Source organism: Anguilla rostrata, chromosome 15 (genome assembly GCF_018555375.3).
Source record: "Anguilla rostrata isolate EN2019 chromosome 15, ASM1855537v3, whole genome shotgun sequence".
Taxonomy (NCBI): domain Eukaryota; kingdom Metazoa; phylum Chordata; class Actinopteri; order Anguilliformes; family Anguillidae; genus Anguilla; species Anguilla rostrata.
The window spans coordinates 28921153-28935804 of NC_057947.1; the positions used below are offsets into that span (position 1 = coordinate 28921153).

General features: G+C 42.4%; 1 protein-coding gene across 1 annotated transcript; it reads right to left on the reverse strand.

Annotated features, from left to right (window-relative positions):
* atp1b1a (ATPase Na+/K+ transporting subunit beta 1a) lies at positions 1–14210 on the reverse strand. The gene is made up of 6 exons (XM_064310299.1): positions 13971–14210; positions 9817–9945; positions 4476–4631; positions 2245–2429; positions 1681–1764; positions 1–1476 (listed from the first exon to the last, which is right to left on the reverse strand). Exons 1-6 carry the CDS (start codon positions 14062–14064, stop codon positions 1216–1218), a joined length of 909 nt encoding a protein of 302 aa, XP_064166369.1. The 5' UTR covers positions 14065–14210; the 3' UTR covers positions 1–1215.
* Positions 14211–14652: the final 442 nt, after the last annotated feature.

Below are 14652 nucleotides of genomic sequence, written 5' to 3' on the forward strand. Positions count from 1 at the left end.
TGTAGTTTCTCCATTTTATTTTTGTTTAAGTCTTACCCGGATTAAATAAATGACTAGTAGATGAACTCCTGATAAGTTTACTGATGTTTAACATTGACTTTTGCACTTTTTAACACCAACAAAACATCCTATTACACAGGGCACTGCATTGCGTCTGATAAGATTCTAACCTTTGACCAGTGACTTTGGTATTGTATTTATACATTACACTTTTTCCTGCAGAAAAAAAAAATGTACAACTGCATAAATATAAAATTCTTCCACCATGAAAATGGCTAAAACATTCATTAGAAAGTTACACCACATCATGTGATGTCTCCAGCAAAACAATTGGTTTTTCAAAAGCACTGAGTGAACACCGTTACCGGTTTGGGAAACAGGCTTACTGGCTGGACACGCAGCTCGACGTTGTACTTTAAGCAATAAAAGGAAGCGAAAGCCTCACAGAGAGCGTAATAAACCCCTTATCCCACATTTAAAAGTGATCAAAAAGAAGAGAACAAGTGATGTAAAAATTTAGTTTCCCACAATCATTGACTTTTAAAAGACACACAGAGAAGGTAAAGAATTTTCACGGAGTGCAGCCATTTTCCTCACACACGGACCTAGAGGCAATCAGAGCGTACCATGACAGAATTTTCACTTTGTATGTATGCATTTTGTGTGTGTGTGCGTGTGTATCTGTCTGTGTGTGTGGACACACACATATGCGCACACACACATGCAAACAAACATGCACACATACACACTTTGGACCGCTGAAGCTTCCTCGTGTAAGAAAACAGGAATTACAACATGGTTTGGAAAGGACCCTCGTATGCGGCTACTGTACTGTACACTCCAAAAATATATATAAACCACACAAGGCAGCAATACTTAAGGGGACAGAAACACTGCTCGCTACATCCGTAGTGGAATTACAATTTACAGTAATAAATGAACATGTCCCATGGCTCAAGGAATTCTCATTTACAGTAGAATAAATACTTTGTGCTATTGCTACTCTCTCTGTAATTTACATTCTAACCCTAGATAAATGCAGAAAAGCTAGTGTAAAGCATACCGATGAAGTGTGGGTCCCGTTACGTTATGACAGTTTCTTCAAGACAAGTCGTGTTTTTTCTTTTTAACTTCAATTTTTATTTTCATTTTTTTTTTTTCTTCTCTAAATTATTGAAATGGGGGAGAGAGAAAGTGCTACTTCCATAGCTGAGGTCATGAATCGTTGACCGTGATCTTAATGTCAAAACGTCCCTGGTAGCGGTCCTTTTCGCTGTAACCAATGTTCTCCCCGTAGATCCTGCACTCGATGCGCAGCTCAGTGTTCATTGTGAGGTTGGTGAACTGGATGGCCACCAGGGGCTGGAGGTACTGTGGGTGCAGCAGTTTGCCGTAATAGGGGTAGTACTGAAGGGGGAAACCATCGCCAATGCCAAAGTATTTCACTTCCTGGAGCTTCCCAGCATCCTCTTCTTTCTGCAAACAAAATGTTGGGATGATCAGGGAACCGGGTCGACGCAGAGGACGGACGGCTATCACAGAAGTCTACCGAAAGGCAGCTAAGAGCAATCCGGTAATTCAGTCAGTAAGTATGTTTGACTCGATGTGTTAATTCTCTGAGCTACTAAGTGAAGTGACTTTGATTGTGCTGTTGCATGGTTGTGTATTCAGTGTCCATACCTTGTTGGTGCAGTAGATGGGGATCACATTGGGCCGCACTTTGGCCTGGGCATCCTCTGGGATGGACTCATTGGAAATAGGAGGCTGAAGGCAAAGAAGAAGAGTCGGTCAACGACATGCGGCCTTCTTACAATAAGAAAGGGGTTTTGAGATGGCAACAGCTGCGGCTGTCTCCAGAGAAATCTTCAGTAGAACCTTAGAGATGCAAACTTCAGATACGGACTGAGTGGTCCATCCAGTAGCAAGCACTGAGCAGTAAAAAGGCTACAGTAATGAAGGTAAAATTCCAAACAAAAAAAGGCTTCAATTATTGAACTAAATTCTTAATCATTAAGTTCCAAGCAACCTTCAGTCTCAATGTCTTCTCTTTTCTGAGGTTCTGCTGTATGTATGTGTAGGTCCCTCTTGCCCAAGGGGTATCGTGGAGTATACAGTGCCATGAAGAAGAACTGAATTACTATTTCACATAGGACAGCCAAAAATGAGATTCCCTTATTCAGTAAACATCTCTAAAGAATACTGGAGCTGGAGACAACTCTCCAGAAAAGGAGAGGATTAGCCTACCTTTGGTCTGAAGTTGACGATCCTGTTGAGCTTGACAATCACACAGGGCTTTCCATCTTTGAAGCCAAATGTTCTGTCTACCAACCCGGAGCAGTCTTGCAACCAGGATCTCTTGAATCGGCAGGCCTTCCTGACGCCTATGTCGCTTTCCAAGTCGCCCCTGTTCTTGTATCCGCCAGGGTTCTCTGCCAACAGCACAGCATGACGCATAAATTAAGACCGAACATTCTGTATCGTTTTTACCCCCCGGTAGTGACCACAGTTGCCGTTATCCAGCTATGGATATCTTGCAGTGATAGCTGAAAAAAATTTGTTATGCTGCAAACTGCCCATGCGTTACATTACATTGCTGGCCAGAACAACCTACACACCGCTTTTTTTGCATTTCCATGCTTCTTCTATAACGGTTTTTCAAATGGAAGTTTCTAAGCCCCGGATTATCCTTACCCCAGACTAAGGCTAAGGCTAATTTTCTCCCCTTTCACAATTGAGCATTTATTAACCCAGGCCCAAGCTTCAGCCCAGGGTTAAGGATTCACACCTGCACCCTGAGGCCCCAGGTCACCATCTGTTAGACACATGCAACGAGACCAATGTTTACATTCATCTCATCCTGAATGAGTCACTGTATGCTTGCTTGAGAAGCCGCTGACTTCAGTTAGCGGGATTAATGATTACATATTAGAAAACAATTGCATTCGCTTGGAAAGTGAACTGCAGTTACAATCTGACATAGACGGTGATATGCTGATACACCAGATCTCTCACATAGAACATATCCTACCAAATAATTTCAGGGAAGATCAGGAAGTGAATCTAGTAACAACACTTGCGTGCAATAATTCTCCTGACAAACTGGGCTAAGATATACTGTAATTAGTGAAAAAGCAGCAGGCCACATTATCTGTAGGCAACTAGCTAGCAGGTCACTTACAGGAAGATAGCTAGTTTCCACATGGCTGGGTCCAAGAATTACAGGTAAAACAGGCCTTATATTGTACCTGTATCAGTTTTTTCATGAAATTATAAAAACATCTGTTGAAGAATAACAATTATAAGTAGTCAGAAGAATAAATATCACTGTGTGAAACAGACTATTTCACACTGGCGATTTTAGCACTGTATTTTTCCTGACTTCAGTAGCTAGCCCTGAATGTGGGTGCTAACCCTGTTTGAGAGCAGGCCCAACTAAGTGCTGGGCTACGATTGATCTTTTACTACTTTGAAAGTGAGAGTGTGATACCTGGCTTAGCTGAGAGAACTGAGAGCCTGCTTAGCCTGGGCCTTAGGGAGCTAGGAGTCTGGGGCCAAGCTGGAGCCTAACGTGTGAAATGCCCTGGTGTGTGGTTGAGTTGTTCATCTGGCTATTTGCCTTGAAGTTTGCTAAATTAACATTGCGCTACTTTGAAAACAAATGGGAACAGACAGATCAACACATTCACATTTAATTCCTGCCAAACATGGCAGGGTACACTGCAAGAGTACTTCTACTATTTTCAGTGAAATTAGTATTATCCTCATTTCTGCTAGTAAGTTCATTGCTCTTAATAAATGGATAGATACATAATAAATAGATGGAACGCAATGCAGTTTTCTTCATGTTACACTTTTTTAATCAGCTGCTATTTTTTTAAAAAGGTGGCTACGCGTGCAGTTTGTCCTTGAGGACTACAGCTGTCCGTCATCACCGCTCTGTATCACGAAGAGCAGGCCCGCCTCCTGAAAATCAGCCTGGCATTAAATCCACATGCGTGTGCTGCCTGAGCCCTCGTGCCTCTTAGCTTTCACACATTGCCTTTGCATTTCAGAGTGCTGCACGAACAGGCAACGGCTGCATCTTTAAGGACTAGATAGTCTTATCTTTATCTTTAAGGACTTCATAAAGAAATAGCGCAGTGTTAGCTTGGCCATTGAAGGTTTCCACAGCTGCTGGTTGCTTGAGTTAGGCTCTATTACCAGTTGCGAGTGCAAAGGAACACTGAAGAGTGGAGCTCACAGCAATGCCATTGGGCATGTTTAACATTCTGTAAGATGACTAAGGCCAGCAAAATACCAAGAGAGGGAAATAACTGTCAGTTCTACCGCCTGTTTTTATCAGCCTGACTATAGTGGCCGTCCTGACAGAGTAACACCAGGTCTAAGCTCTCCATAGAGGTCTTCCTGCTAGCAGCCCCACACTTGCTCTTTTCTGTCTTTTAGGAAATGAACAGGAATCAGGAAGTAGCTCTTACCTCCACAGTCCTCGTACTTCAGCTGGTCCAGCTGAGCAGTCTCGTCATAGATCTCCAGGAACTCCTTCATCCCTTTGGTGTACTTCATGTACGTCTCCAGCTCGTGCTTGTTGAAGGTGATTTCTGCTTTCTCTGGGCATGGGGTGTGTGATAAACCTGGGGAGGAAGGACAGCAGCCACAATGTGGATTAAAAGGATATTTAAAAATAAAAATAAAAAGCAGCCACAGTCACTTTCATTTTGACCAGCCTTCCTTTTGCACAAAACTGTTGAGAGAAACATTTCTGTTTTTTTTTTTCCATTCACTGTACTCCTTAAAAATTTGAACTTAACAAAGCTTTATTTAGCCATTGTCAAATCAGATATATCTTGTAAAGGAATGCAAAACGAGGTTGTTTTTAATGAAGATTGGCTAAAACATAAGTTTCAGAGCCAGGTTTGGTAGAAAAAAATGAATACAGTGTAAGAAAAAATAAGGTTCCGGACGAGAAAATCTTGGTCTTCGTAGAAACTGTCTTTATTGGCAAAATATGGCAGCAACAGAAAATACACGTAGCATGTACTCTGGGAGCATCGAAGTCAAAATGCACCCCGACTGTCTGTCTTGGCCTTCTTTTAAGCTGTTAGTTGTGATTTGATTAGTGGTACCAGTGATGATTGGTGAGTGAGATGATTAGTTTCTGTCAAGAGTCACACAATGCCTTAGCAACTCTGCTTTGTTAATCACTCCCGAGTCAGTTTCATTCACCTTTCTCCCTCTCCTGGCTGATTGTATCAATATGGCACTGTCAGTCTTTACAGTGATACTGAAGTCTTGTGAGCTGTGAACTAAGGCTTTCTTTCATCAGTGGGCCCAAGTATTGCGTTTTGGCACAACCTCTGTATTGAAGATTTGTAGTTGAACAAAAAATCTTACAACAGCATTCAACGAAAGATTGTGTGACTCCTAATACGGTAGAAATAAAACTTACTTTGAAATCTACAAACTTATTCATACCGCATTGAAAAATAATGATTTAAGATTATTTTTTATCTATGATATTTCCAAGGACGTTACTTAATTATAACCAGTTTCCCTCATTCATTCACATAGAATCTCATTCAGCGTTCACTCAGTAGTGTTGCTGTGACACCTACTAGTGCTGTATAGAACAAGAACTGCACATGCTAACATGCTAGCCGTCAGTGTAGTAACCATTTACATTTGTCAAAAGGGCTTTTTTACACAGACTGGCAGTAATTTTCCACAGTCACAAAGGTCCAAATGCAAATGGCTGGAGCTGAGTGACGTATGAACAATAGCATGGAAAAACAGCAGACATGTCATTGTTCCTTGCATTGGAGAACAAACAGGTCAGGAAATGAATCTTTGAAAAGAAAGACTGTTTTTTATTAATTTGAATCTAAACTGGCAGAGAGAGTTTAGTGGCCACTGTTCTCAATTGCATAAGGTTTCATACCACAGCTTGTTTAAAAATGAACACAGCGTTAAAACAAAACTAGCAGTTGGATTTAATTACAAATGTTGCCTTTCTTTTCTTTTTGTAGTTTTCTAAAACGCAAAAGTCTGTGGGCAGTGTGGTTTTTGAAGAGACAAATGACAAAAAAAAAGAATGACTTTGTCATTTCACTTCCAGTCTGTTCTTCCAAGTCTCCCCCGCTCATGTGCTTTTACTTCACAATGGAAACTTTCAGCCCAGAGAGAGGGGGGCGGAGCTTCAGGGGAGCTGTCTGCCTGCTCTGTTAACAGGCCACCAATGGGAGCTCAGTTCAGCGCAGCGCTCTCCACGGCACCGCGTGGCCGCCTCGGTCAGCTGGGCTTAAAGCAGTCAGACTGCTTCCGCGAGGGCAAATGGCAGACTGGCGGTTAAAGTTGCCTGTGGCCACAGAGCTAACACCGTACGGCGACAGCTGAAAGCACAGTGAAATGCAGGGCCATGCTCTGTGCAAACTGCCTCCAGCACTGGGCTGTGTGTGGCAGAGAGAGAGAGACAGAGAGAGAGAATTCCTCCTACTGCTGACCATGCAGCACCAGAACTTAGAATACAGAAGGGGCGACATAGCTCCGGAGGTAAGACCGATTGTCTGGCAGTCGGAGGGTTGCCGGTTCAAACCCCGCCCTGGGCATGTCGAAGTGTCCTTGAGCAAGACACCTAACCCCTAACCACTAACTGCTCTGGCGAATGAGAGGCATCAATTGTAAAGCGCTTTGGATAAAAGCGCTATATAAATGCAGTCCATTTACCATTTACCATTTACCAAGTAAATGGACGCGCTGTTTCAATTCTTCCCAGCCTGTCGTCTTTGCTCGCTTAGGGACAGTTCATCTGTGGAGCCGTTTAGGTGCATTAATTACAGACACGTTTTCCCATTAACTGCACCCGGCGTCAGAAAGTGCCCTGAGTGGAATTCACGGCTGCCGTTATAGTGAGGCGCCTAAAATGGGAAGCAAGATGGAGAGGCCAAGAGACGTCCAACCAAAACCAAAAAATTCCTTACGTGCAACGGACATTTCCATGAATGAATGAGACGGAATGCTTTCCCTGGGTGCCATGAGCAAATGCTGGCAGGCAGGCAAGCAGGAAACAAGATGGCTGCAGAGTCTCCATACAAACAAACCGTCAGCAGGGGCCTTTCTGCAGGAAGTTCCCGAGAGGGAACGGCTTTAAATATGCCACTGAGAGGAGGACTGGGTAAGATCCTGACAGCTGCACCCACACACAGCAATCTGCACGAGCCCGACCGCGATAATGCAGCGTCTCCTAGCAGGCACGTGCCCTCCTCTCCGTGTTCAGTAGTCTAAACAAAACAGGCCCCACGTCTCCAGTCCAGCTCATTCAAAGATACCCAATCCTGCATTTGACTCACTGATTTGTGTGGACCGGGAGTTGGCCGCTTTGAGCAGGCCTCGGTGAGCGCTCTCTGTTTCTGGGAAATTTCAGTACGTTCGGGTGAAAATAAACATTTCCCGATTCAGGCTTGCCAAGTTATAATCATAGGTAAAGGTGAAACACTGCATTTCTCCTAGTAATATTACGTGTTACTCCAAGTGACTGTAATGTAATGTAATATACATAAATGCTAGGTCTAGTTATAATTAACCTGAATAATCCTGTAGCAGGGGTGGATAAATCGTAATCTGGACTCCATGGGACTTTCGTTATTGTGTTCTGGACTACCTAGCTGCGACACTTCAAAGCCCAGGTATTGTCAAGTAATTTTTTTATTTTGTTTTCTTCTAATAAATCAAAGAGAGTTTAATTTGGCCGATATTACTAGTCCCTTTTTCAAAGTTGACTTACTTCACGCTTGAGTAAATCGGTAGGTGGGAGTTCCTCTGTACAAACAAATAATCTTATTTTTGGATTTCTGTAGTTCCCTTCTTGTCCAACTCAAGCATGCCAGCGGACTGTGAGTTAGTGTGACCATCTCTTTATTAGCGAGCCCACAAACAATAATAATTAGCATTAAGGCAAGAAAACGCACTCACCATATAACATACCTCACCATAATCGTGTTTAAAATGTGACATTTGTACAAACTTAAAGGACCTAATAAGAATCTTAGCTAATGTAAGGTTATTAAGATACACATGGTGGCTATGACATCTAGCTTAATTTTAACCAGCAAGCTAGCTTCATTTTGATAATGTAGCTAGCTAGCATATATAAGATCCAAAAGAAATGCTAGAGTAAGCTAGCCAAACATTGCCATGTATAATACTGATGAGGAGAAGTTTAAGTAATATTATCATTACAGGAATAATGGCTGACTAGTAGAATTTCTACTGAGATAGTAAGCAGCAGCCTTGCCACATATGTGCACTTAATTAATGGAAATTATTGCCAAGAAATTTGTTAAGAGCCTTTTTTTATTTTGCAATAGTCAATTAGAATCCAGTTGGTCATCTGCAATAAAATGAATCAACATTCACTTCTGGTCAACTGTCAAGATTCTGGTGCATCGTACTTAGATGTCTACTCAGCTACCACATAACCACATAACAGAGCAACAGGGTTCAAACTGTCTGGCAGCTACAACTGTTACTTCAGTTAAGATGCAGATGAGAGTGATTGTCTTGTCTGTATCATAATGTGAAGGCTGCTACTTTAATAGACCTGCTCATCTATATTCACGGTTGTTGACTTCATATTTACTTTTATATTTTACTTCAGTTAATTTTTGTCTTGTTCTTATAACTATAATAATTTATAATGGCTAGTAATAAATGATGCGATAGCTAGGCCTATTACACATTCCCTATTTGGTTTACAGCATTACATCCATGTTTAACTTGTGTAGCTGGCATAAAAATAAGTACATTCACAGTTCTACAAAATATAACAGCAAATGAACGCGAATGTCCTCAACTTTTCCCTCTGCCTGTTGATGGGTCTTTAATAAATGGCTACAGAAAGAACAGCTCCCTAGTGAAGCACAACCAAATAAGGACATTAAATCATTTTCACACCATCATCCTTTACCTCTCATCATCTACTTCCTTTTCTGTCACATCTTATTTAGGAACAGCAGTGTTATGATGTCAGCCTAAGTACTGATATGAGGTTAAATAGTGCATTACTTCATAGTTGACTTCTCCTTATTGCAGTGTAAGTATATGCCCCAGAATCATTATGAATGCATTTCCTTGCTATACACCTATTAATTACAGTACAAATGTAACTATTAATTTCAGTGTGGTTTTTTCAAACTGTGTTTTTATGTTCACTGATTATTTGTTTACATGCATTACACTCCAACTAGAGTGTAATGACATAGACAAACGGCTGGAAAGGAGGGAAGTGTTTCAGATTTTAGGGATAGCTAGAGCAGTTTTAAAAAGACATATAGTGAACCGAGGGCAAGGTAACAGTCAAAACCACCAATTACTGATCTATGTGCAAACACACACACCCCTCCAGCCCGCCCCCCCATCCCAACCCCCAATATTACACAAGCAGGAAGTCTGTGAACTACCTCAAATGACATTCAGGAAAAAGGGCAATTCAGTGTGCTGAGCTCTATTCCTGTGGGCTACAGGTCCCCCTCCCTGCATAGAAGCACATCACTCTGCCGTATTCGCAATAACTATGACAGCTCAGGAGGAAAACACTTTCCATACACAGTTTTACTGTGCCGGCTGCAGTTAACGTATATACAGCCTGCTACAGGTTATGGCAAGGGCTTCCTAATTACTAGTAACTTGTACTAAAGTTGTACTAACAAGCTATAAAAAGTGTAGATGAAGGAATCAGAAAACACAGACAAACCAGACGTATGTAATCTGGTTAGAGAGCAAGACAGTGCTCTGCCTTCATTGGTGTTTTTTTATTTTTTTTACCTGGCGGGGCCACTCTGTCCTGGTGCGTGGGTTTGTAGTTGCTCAGGGTGAGCAGCAAGGCCTGGATGGTGCCAACGAATACTGCAGCCAGGCAGCCGTAGAAGATGATGTAAAACAGCAGGATCTTAACTGCAAAGAGAGAGAGGAGTAGGAGGCAGTTGGCAACTGATTCAATGGATGGCACGTGCCTTTCATTCAGTCTAAAAGAGAAAAAAATGGTTGTTTTCCTCTGGAATGGCCCAATATTTGCATACCCTGTGAATTCCCCTGGGCGGAGGGTGGGAGATAAACTGCTCACTTAAAGGGCATGATTGACTGCTTCTCCAGCCAGCTAGCCCTCTAAAACAAAGAATATTTTACAGCAGGGGGGGAGAGGGTGAACAATGGGGAGAAATAGAAAAGAAGTCTGGGAACTAAAGCACCCATTTTCCCAAGGTGCCAATCCTGGGGTTACGGTTTAGTAAATACGGAATAAGCGCGGGCCAAGCTTTTGTCGTTAGCTGGCTCAAACAATCACGGTTGCTGTCAGCCATTCAAATGACACGGGGGGGCCCCAACCCACGGGCGAGTCTTCCCTGAATTTCTCACCCTGTGAGAGTGGAGGAGGACATGGCAAAGCTGAAACTAACGTTTAATCAGCAAAATGACCAGAAGCCAAGTGAGCTGTATGCCAGCATGTCTTCACTTTGACAAGACAAAGACATTATGAAAGTGATACATTCGCCAAATGTCCCTACACCTGGTGGCACCAGTAGGCAGGTTGTTTGTGTTTACCTCCTTTACTTTGCCTCTGTGGATGATCAGCCAAAGCATGACAAACATTAAAATTAAAAAGATTATAGTTCAGTATTATGACTGCTTCCAGCTGCAAACGCTGCCCTTAATGTTCACTTGGATAAGATGTCCCAGTGCAGTAGATCATGTACACATTCCAAAAACACTGCCTCACCATGTATATTCCTCAACAACATGCGGGCAAACGTAGTCCCGACAGAATCTTACTTCAGACACTAAAATTGGTGTTTTTGTGCGGTGATGAAGTTAAGTTTGCTTCCCCGCAATGTCGTTATAAAACAGAGGTGAGCGCAGCCTTGAGCTCTGTGGCGTTCTCACCGAGAGGCGGGCTGCACGGGGAGCCTGCTCCAGAGACCTCGCTCCGCTCTGCTCCCAGCACGCACAACAACACAGAAAAACTCTGGCAGCGGCAGGAGCTGTGACTTCCTCAGCCCCTCGCTAACCCGCGCCACGTGTTCCCCGATGAGGCAACAGCGGAGGGGGGTAGCCTAAACTTTCTGGTCTGACAGTGCGGGAGTCATTCCGCGCGTTACTGGAAGCCGATCGGCCCGCTCACGCCCAGTACCCTCCGGTTAAAACGTCTCCTGACCAAAAGGGCCCCGACCCCTCCCCCGACAGCGTTTCTATGGCGTCAGGTCCGGCAGGTCAGGTCCCCTCCTATCTATCAAACTGAATGGCCTTCCCCCCCCCCCCCCCCTTCCCTTCCCTCCCCCCATACCTAGAAACTGAAAGGTCTGTGTTTATCTTTAGTGCCACCATCTTCCAGAGAAAACACATGCTCGCGGTCATTGTTCATTCATAACTACAGCACTGAACAGGCAGTTGTTCGCTCCCTGCCCGGCGTGACTGCGGAACTCGAGCAAAAAATGTTAACATTCCTGTGTTACACACGCTGGGATTTTTCTCATTAACACATGACAGCGGCCATTCACAGCAGAAGACCCACAATGTCCTGTGATTCAGTTTCCGAAGCCTTCTTCGCCCACTCCACATCGAGTGGAAGCATGCTGAGGCCAACGTGAATGGAGGTACACAAATCCAAACTGTCCACACTGCGCACATTCCTCCGATTAAAACAGTCCCGTATAAAATCTAATATTTTTAATGTACTTGTTGTGAACACCTCTCTTTAGAAACCCGTTTTTTTATTTAAATTCACGAAAACTTATTCAGCCAGAGTACACCAGAGAACCAAAACAAAGTTTGGAAATTGGCCAATGAGAAACAACTCCTGACCCTCTTTCAAATTGTTCCTTTACTAATTTCACAGTGCTTCTGAAGTCTTTTTTTGTTGTTTGTTTTTGAAAACCAAAGACAGCCCATTCATTGATTATTAACGAGTCACGTGTCTTCCCTAGGTTCTGCATAGGTGTACCAATAGTGCATAAAGCAATGACAAAAGGTCACAGTCACCCTTAAGTCATCTTGAGAAAAAATTGGAATTTTTTTTTGTAATTTTGCATATACACAGGCATTGTGGACAATAATGAAGCTATAGTTGGCCATGAAATATCATGCTATGTTGCGTTACTATGTTAAATGTAGTCACGACACCGCATCGCCCTTTTCCCACAACTGCTTCATGGCCATTTATGAGGCCTTTTCTGAAGAGAAATACACAGGACCTATAATTTCCCACAACAAAGTTTATAAAATCCTGATGGCCACTACTCCTTTGGGTTCATGTAGCTAGCTATATCATAGTTTTTACATTTTTATATTAATTGATCTTTTGAGACAGATTCTGTTTAAAATAAGGGCTAATTCACTTTGTCTAGTGAAAGTAGTGCTTTTCATTGCAGGCACAAAACATGTTTCAAAAAATATTAAAGACCATGAAAAGACATGCTTTTTAAGTATACTAGGGCAGCTTTTCCGACTGGTGAAGAGTTGAAGACTGTTAGCAGGGGAAAAATAGTCTGATGTGTTCAAATATTCTGCAGTTGAAGCCAGCTCTGGGGTGGCACTCACTGACAAGACAAATAACTAGTTATATTACCGTCTCTTAACTTCATAATCGCTACTGAGTAACATACATTCGACCACCTACTAATCTACCTTGAGTTGTAACCGTAAACAACTGAAAAATGTTTAGATCCTGTAGATGGGAATAAAGCACAGGTTTCTTGGTAGGCCAATGAGATTTAAAGGATGTGTCACTTATTCATAGGGGGGTAAGGAGTCTGAAATATTCAATTAAAAATTATTGAAACGAAACTATTCTCACGTCATTAAAATACACGAAATGTCAACAATCCAAGAGGTGACAAGATGTAACCTTGGAAACAACAGGAAGGGAAACACTGGTTAATCAAGCCCCATTGTTAACGTTAGCTACGCTGACATCAGACCCCTTTCGGTAGTAATACTAGATGTACAGTGTCTTCTTCTGGGTCCAAATAATAGGCCAGATCACCTTGACTCACCTTGGACTGTTGCATTTTTAACCCAGTATTCCTTAACCAGTTATTACCATGAAGACAACTGCAGGAACTAAGGTTAACACGAAATGATATCCCCCGCATAATCATTGACGCGTTTCACTGGTCAGGAGAAACCCACTAGCTCCAGCGTCTCTCCCCCTTCACTAACCTCACTTTTCGAAACACCATAACAGCGAATGCAGTGACATGCCTGGCTAGTTAATTTATTGTAAACTTCCCAGAGAGAGGATTTGTTTGACTTTTTAACTGATAAACCCCCTTCAAGTCAAATTAATCACAACAAACGTCCTACAACGGGACCTCTCACAGGATACCCTATCTAAATACAGATGTGACAGCAAAAATTCTGTACAATATTATAACATTAGACAAACTACCGCTTTAAAGAGACTATCGATTTAAAAATGCTATTACTAGCTGCTAATAAATGCATACTAATTCGCATTTTTGTTATGGAAAATCTTCAATTTGTCATTCATTTAAACACACATAGGCTGGCAAGCAGGCTAATTATTTGAAAGCAATTAGCAAGCTAACTAAACGTTAGCTGTATAAATACTGAGTGTGAAGTAGCTAGGTAGCTTTATTTTCAGATAAAACCACTTCTGAATACCCACGGTTTCGTAATCACAAGAAAATGAGTGTCGTGAGAGTAACTGCCTCGAAGGATCAAACAGGTGCTGAATTTTCCCGTCAGAAGGAAAAACAGGAACATCACAGTTTACAGCTAGTCTACCGAAGTATTTAGTACAACTCGACATTCAACCCTAGTCTAGGCTAAGCCATTCCGTTATAGCTCATTTCTAGCAACGGAAGGTTACGGGCGGGTTAGCTAGTCTACATTTTTGGTAACGTTATCAACCCCGCTACTTCATGTATTGTCTGCCCATATAAAACTATAAAAACTGTACTTACACCAACTGCATCCAGTACGTCCTAACAATTCCTTCTTTTCTGAATTCCAGATAAACGTCTTCCATCCTCCATCACTGTCTTTATTTCCTGACATTTTCGTGTTTTAGTTCCCTTTTCAGCAATTTTTTGTTGTTGTTTCTCTGTTTTAAGTGGCCTCCGTTACACTGCTGACTACAACCCCCCCTCCTGCTCCAAATTCCAATAGGACAGAGTTGTACCCGGCTTGCCGTAATGTATCCCACACAATATATCCCCTTCGGCATCTGACTCCGCCCTCAAACTCTGTTAATAAGTTACCTTACGAAGAGGGAGTGCCAAGCCTGACAAATCACAAACCTACATTCTTTTGCGTGGCACACTCGTCTGTGTAAGAAAAAACCACCGATCCGCCCGAAACCCCTGCAAAATATAATACTGTATGGTCCCAGTTTATATGTATAGTCTTGTAGTATATCGTGTGTGGCAAATTTGACGGTTGTAGCCAACCAACTTAATATATTCAAAAAAAATCCCCGGGCACTTTCAATACACGTGCGTCTCTTTTACCGAAACCTACCTCAGTTTTTGAGTCTGCTCACAGTCCGCGAGCTAGGTAATTTACCGTGGCTCAACCTTATACATTTCCTAGTCTCATTTTTATAGAAATGAGTTCAGATTAATAAATCATGCAAGAGTTCTCTCA

Excerpts from the sequence above, each read along its gene's own strand:
- atp1b1a (XM_064310299.1), bottom strand. The coding sequence starts at position 14,064 with ATGTCAGGAAATAAAGACAGTGATGGAGGATGGAAGACGTTTATCTGG. Across the intron at positions 1,765-2,244 it reads TCGTCAACTTCAGACCAAAG|CCTCCTATTTCCAATGAGTC; the intron begins GTAGGCTAATCC and ends CTTTGCCTTCAG. Across the intron at positions 1,477-1,680 it reads CCATCTACTGCACCAACAAG|AAAGAAGAGGATGCTGGGAA; the intron begins GTATGGACACTG and ends TTTTGTTTGCAG.